This window comes from Raphanus sativus, unplaced genomic scaffold, assembly GCF_000801105.2.
Source record: "Raphanus sativus cultivar WK10039 unplaced genomic scaffold, ASM80110v3 Scaffold4842, whole genome shotgun sequence".
NCBI lineage: Eukaryota > Viridiplantae > Streptophyta > Magnoliopsida > Brassicales > Brassicaceae > Raphanus > Raphanus sativus.
Window position 1 is genome coordinate 1 of NW_026620143.1, and position 5,807 is coordinate 5,807.

General features: G+C 32.8%; 2 protein-coding genes across 2 annotated transcripts; one reads left to right on the top strand and one right to left on the bottom strand.

Moving 5' to 3' along the window:
- Positions 1-1,795: 1,795 nt before the first annotated feature.
- Positions 1,796-2,783, bottom strand: LOC108838100 (uncharacterized). Its single transcript, XM_018611075.1, has 2 exons — positions 2,733-2,783; positions 1,796-2,575 (listed from the first exon to the last, which is right to left on the bottom strand). Exons 1-2 carry the CDS (start codon positions 2,781-2,783, stop codon positions 1,796-1,798), a joined length of 831 nt encoding a protein of 276 aa, XP_018466577.1.
- Positions 2,784-3,444: 661 nt separating this feature from the next.
- On the top strand, positions 3,445-5,110 carry LOC108837682 (probable WRKY transcription factor 10). Its single transcript, XM_057002279.1, has 5 exons — positions 3,445-3,804; positions 3,913-4,021; positions 4,101-4,344; positions 4,469-4,621; positions 4,705-5,110. Exons 1-5 carry the CDS (start codon positions 3,445-3,447, stop codon positions 5,108-5,110), a joined length of 1,272 nt encoding a protein of 423 aa, XP_056858259.1.
- The last annotated feature ends 697 nt before the right edge of the window (positions 5,111-5,807 follow it).

A 5,807-nucleotide genomic window follows, 5' to 3' on the forward strand; every position in this document is an offset into this window, starting at 1 on the left:
AAGGAACATAACCGATACCGATCCGAAAATATAGTACCAAACCCCAACATAAATTGATAAATATTCAAATTATTCAAATTTTGTTATTTAAAGAACCGAATCTAATCCGAACCGAAGGATTCTTGTACCTGAATTTATCTAAATAGATTTATATACTTTATATATATTAATTATTTTTAGATTTAGCGTATATAAAACATCAAAAATGATACTTTTAAATTGGTTTAAAATACTTAAAAATATATATAGATAGTCAAAAATAAATATCTGAAATAGTTAAAGTATATTCAAATCACCAAAATACTTAAATAATTATTGATTCTGTATTCATAATTTTAAATCAAGCCAACTGTTATGTTAAGCTTAGGTATTCTAACATATGTTATTTAAATTTATAGGTATTATATTATTTTATTTAAAGATTTTGAGAAATTTAAAAATATATAGTGATTTAAACTTTTAAAATAATTTAAATGGGTTATCCAAACCCGCAAAGATCCGAATCAAACTCAAACAAAAATTTAGAAACATCCTAATAGGACTGAAATCTTTGATTTCGAAAACCGATCAGAACCAAACCCGTATGGGTACCCGAAAACCCATCATTAGTCATTATTATATATCGTATATTTTCATCATATAATTAATCGTATTTTATACGTACCATCATATAAGTAATCATATAATTAATAATATTTATACGTACCATTATATAAATAATTCATATATTATATTTTTAAAACTTAGTATGAAATATAAGAACTATAATTTGAGTTAGTATTTCAAATCGGGCTTTGTATTATATTTTTCTTATATATATTGACAATATTTTTTTATAATGGACTTAATAACTTAAGCCCATTTACTTTTTTTTGCTTAATACTACTATCTTTGTTTCCAAACAAATTTTTTTTTTTTTAAAAGACTACAATCCATGTTTCCAAACACTTTAATTCTTTTTAATACTCATATCCTTGTATCCAAACATCTCCATTTTGTACTACAACTTTAATAATATAGATTAAAAGCACGATTGGTACTTAAGTGATTGTAGATAGAAATTAAAGCTAAAGTCACTAGTTACAACCCAATCAATCACCCCCATGGAATCAAAAGCCAGCTTGTAAAGATTTAATTTCTATACAAAATGGAGAAGACGTTCGACAAAACTTCATACTGCCTAGTATATTATTTATAGTTTAAATTTTGCTTATTAATGGTGATATTCTTTAGACAATAAATAATAATAATTTCATGATTTAAAATTTATTTAAATATATCTAATTTCTCTTTTTATGACCAGAAGGTTCTAGGCCTAAGCCCATATTTCTCCTAGGACAAGGTCCAAACCATTTAATATAACTCTCTTCTGGAAGCGAGACTCCTCCCAAAGTGTATCCAACCCATGACCCCATGGTCCCTACATTATTGGCAACCAAGGGGCTTAACCACTAGACCAACTTAACTTTGGTAGTATATCTCATTTCGATTCTGAAAATATTAATAAGTATAAAATTATGGTGATTTATAGATAAAGAACATGTCATGATTTAAAACTAGTTAAAGTCTAGATTTTAAATAAAGAATTTTAAATGATTAATAAATGTACATCGCAGTGATATATTATCTAGTTAATTTTTTGTTGTTGATAATATCTTCTAGTTTTATTGTAAAACATTTTTAAAAAATAACTAAATAGTTTTTTGATGAAATTTTAAATTTATTAATCATCGTAAAAGAATATATGTACAGCTATAAGGAGTTCAGAGATTGAATCTTAATGGAAATCTTTAACTTAAACATGAGCTGCGAACCATCTAGTCATCAGGCCATGCAACTTCGGATTGGTGGAGTACTTTGTGCAAGTGATACGATTTCGAACAGTCTTGTTGATCAACTTTGCAAGCTGGTCGACTGTCTTATTACTGGTAAGGTGCTTCCTATCATTACGCTCGCGCCAAATGTAGTAGATGGTGACTTGCACGACCAATCGCAGAAGGATGTATGTGAGAAGATCGTAGGACCTTGTCGACAGTCTAGACAGCGTAGTGGTCCAGTCTGGGTCTGGATCGATCCCAACCAGATTACCAGCCATCTTCAGCCAGAGAGTGAAAGTATAAGGACATGCAAAGTAGATGTAATCCCTAGTCTCAGCAGGCTCGCCACAAAAGAGGCAGTGTTGCGGTTGACCCCATCGAATAGAGCGATGACCAGTTGATAGTCTAACTCTAATTGCAAGCCAAGTGATGAGTGCGAATCGAGGCACCCCTTGGGAGAACCAAACAATTTTACTCCATGAAAACTTCTCTTTTTGATGCCTGATTTGATTCCAAGTTTCCCAGGAAACAAATGTGGTGCCATAATTCCCATTATCTCGTTTCCATAGCACTTCATCTCTTCCATCAGCTAGCTTTAACTGAAACGCTTGTAAGTAAGCAACCAAGCTCTGGATATGTCTATCTCGACATCTTCGAAACCTCCATTCATCATCCTTTAACACATCACAAATTATCATATCCCTTCTAATGCCCAGCTTCTGTGTGCCAGTTCTCACCAGCAATCTCAATGAGTCTGCCTAGGAAACCACAAATCAGACCAGAATCGCACAGTACGACCATCCTTATCCTCCATCAGTAAGAACTCTTTTGCCAAATTTCGAAATTTCAATAACTTCCTCCATGCCCAAGACCCTAGGCCAGTGTCCTTTGCATCCCTCATCACACAGTAAGTACCTTTGCACCCAGATGGCTCACATCGACTTTGTTTTGGCAAATAATCGCCATATGAGCTTTAAAGAAAATACAGTGCTCACCTCCTGGATTCGACGAATAATTAAATAATTTACAATAGACATGTATTTATAATTTTTATTGTAAAACAGATATAGACCTAATCATGTGCTAAAATTTTTTTAAACATCGTTATAATCTGATACAAATTAATTGGCTGAACTTATTTATTTTTAACCAAAAATTAATTTTATTTCCTTTTATATAAATAGAGTACCGGAAGATAAAAATAGGATATTGAATAATATCATTAGCTTTCCGTATTCTTATGATAAAACCCGATCAAAGTATACACATTTCATAAAAAAAACAAAAAAGAAGTAAAAGGTAATTAAAAATCTTAAGGAATTGCTGAAATCTTGATGACGTAAGTTTGACCAGATAAAACTGTTACCAAAATGAAATGGTTAGATCTATTACTATAAGATGACCCTCTCCCTTCTATTCAGCACACACATTACCTAATTTCCTTTTGAAGAAAATGGTTTTTCTTTTACATCTATAGATTAAAGATTCATTACTATTCCAATTATTTAAAATCTCCCAAATAATATCACCTTCACATTATATTACTTGGATTTCATATAGTTATTCTGTTTTCAACGATCTTTTCTTGTGGTTCTTGTTGGCATTTCAGGGTTTTCTCCCCAAAAAAATGAGTGATTATGATGGAAACTTTATGGATGATCTGTCTCCACTATCCAGTCCTAACATAAGAGGGCTAATAGCAATGCTGGATCAAAACAACAATGATCGAAATCCGATAAGCGAGACCTTTCCTGAAACCAACTTATCAACTAATCCTCAGTCTGAGCAAAGATCTGGTTGTCTCCGCGAGAGTTTGGCTGCAAGACGAGGTTTTGATATTCCACCACTCGAGATAGGGAGCATCAGTCCATTTGCTAATTCTTTCAGGAACCCAATTCTTGTTCCTTCTCCTATCCTCGTAATATCTCCAGGATTCCATAGTCCATTGTTGCAATCACCAAATATATTCTCTAACTCTTCTTCACAGGCATGTAACAATGTCTTTAATAAGTCTAAGATTGATCTCTTACACGTGATATGTATTAATATATGATAAACCTAATTGTTTATTGTCTTTGGTAATTTATGTTTCCAGATTATTCCTCCGTGTCCAATCCCTAATGGCGCGCCTCCGGAGATGGTGCAAATTTCAAGTGCCGGCGATCAAACAATGATTATACCCAACAACAATCATCCTCAAGGAGGTAATAGAGTTTTCAGTGTCTCTAGTTTGCTTCTAGTTTTGATTTTTCGAATGTTATTGTTCTTTTACATGTAAAACAGGCTCTGATGATATTCCTACGGAAGAGTCTTTTTATATCACATCTCATGATTCTAATGCTTGTCCCATTGGTGCTCCTTTAATCCCCTCTTCTTATTCTGAAGTTGTTGTTGAAACCGATGTTATGAACCACATATCCCTTGAAAATGGTGGTGAAGAAGATGATATGGACAGAGAATATAACCATGAGAAAGACAAAGTCGAAGATCACAACGTTGTTGTTGAACCTTCATCCCGAAAGAAAAGGTTCCACTCGAGTGATCAATATATATAATATACTTTACATCCTGATAAAATTTACCTGAATTATTTAATAATAATTTATATATTTAATAATAAAATTTACCTGAATTACATAATTCTCTCGCAGAAAAATGGTGGTATCAAACATGATGGGAGTCACAAGACAAAACGGTACCGACATGGTCATAATTCAGGTGGAAAGTGAAGAAGACCATCCCGACGATGGTTTTCGCTGGAGAAAATATGGTCAAAAAGTTGTCACAGGGAATGCAAATCCAAGGTAACTAATTGATTTATTTCACTTCAGAACTATTCAGACGCTTTGGAAAAATACATATATTTATTGGTAAATGGTAATCGCAGGAGTTACTACAGATGCACATACACTGGGTGTAAGGTGACGAAACATGTGGAGAGAAGCGCAGCTAGTATGATGTTAGTGGTAGCTACATACGATGGGATACATGAGCACGCTCCACCACCTGAACGCATAAAAAAATCTGGAACAAAGAATCAATCTGGTTCATCAATGTCTCAAGATCCTAGCAATCAAACCCTCGGATTGGGCAGGCCACATTATTCCTCTTCGGCCTCTCAGCTTTTCCCTTCTGCCTTGGCCCCACAACTGGATATGACACAGTTCCATTTATCTGGACTCTCTAAGCTGCCAAGTTTACCAGTTAACAAGAATCATGAACGGAAGATTGGTCATGTGATACCCGACGGTACAGAGGTATTCAAGGTGATATGGGAGCAACTATTTGGTTAGTTTGGTATCAACTTTTAGATGGGCAAACCTTAACCAAAAGATTTAAAAAAAAAGATGTAAACCCATTTTAATTATTATATCCTTATCTTATAGTTATAAAAAAACAATAATGTAAAAAGGCATACAAAATCTTGTACTCCCTTACATTATGGTTTTTCATATTATTCTTGAGTTGACCGAGATGGTTAATCCAGATATAAACTAAATAACGTGTGAACGATATAAATCAAACCCACATCCAGTTATGCAGAAGAAAAACTAAACCGTAACTATAGTCCAAACAGATTGTGTTCGCTCATGCTCTTCCTCTTTTTTCAGTGAGTATCACTTTTACTCTTGCCATTATAATATCTTTTTGGAGTGAAGTTTCTCATGAGAAAGTTGGATTAAGAGTAACAAACGTAAAATTGTAGTTTGTATTAAATAATGAGAAGTGTACAAGTATAAATATATACAAGTGTTTGATTATATCTCTCCAGCATTTGTTTGAGTAGATTTCTGGAGTTTTTTTATCTACTCTATAAATGTATTACTAGAAAGTGATCCGCACGTCCGTGCAGATATATTTTTTTCCAAAAATATGTTGCTATTTATTTTTGAAGTTACTGTTATATATCATATATGTATCATCATATTTAATAGTATTTTATATGTATCATCATATCAGTAATCATTAAGTTAATAGTATTTTATATTT

Excerpts from the sequence above, each read along its gene's own strand:
- LOC108837682 (XM_057002279.1), top strand. The coding sequence starts at position 3,445 with ATGAGTGATTATGATGGAAACTTTATGGATGATCTGTCTCCACTATCC. Across the intron at positions 4,022-4,100 it reads CAACAATCATCCTCAAGGAG|GCTCTGATGATATTCCTACG; the intron begins GTAATAGAGTTT and ends CATGTAAAACAG. Across the intron at positions 4,622-4,704 it reads ACAGGGAATGCAAATCCAAG|GAGTTACTACAGATGCACAT; the intron begins GTAACTAATTGA and ends TGGTAATCGCAG.
- LOC108838100 (XM_018611075.1), bottom strand. The coding sequence starts at position 2,783 with ATGGCGATTATTTGCCAAAACAAAGTCGATGTGAGCCATCTGGGTGCA. Across the intron at positions 2,576-2,732 it reads TGAGCCATCTGGGTGCAAAG|GCAGACTCATTGAGATTGCT; the intron begins GTACTTACTGTG and ends GTGGTTTCCTAG.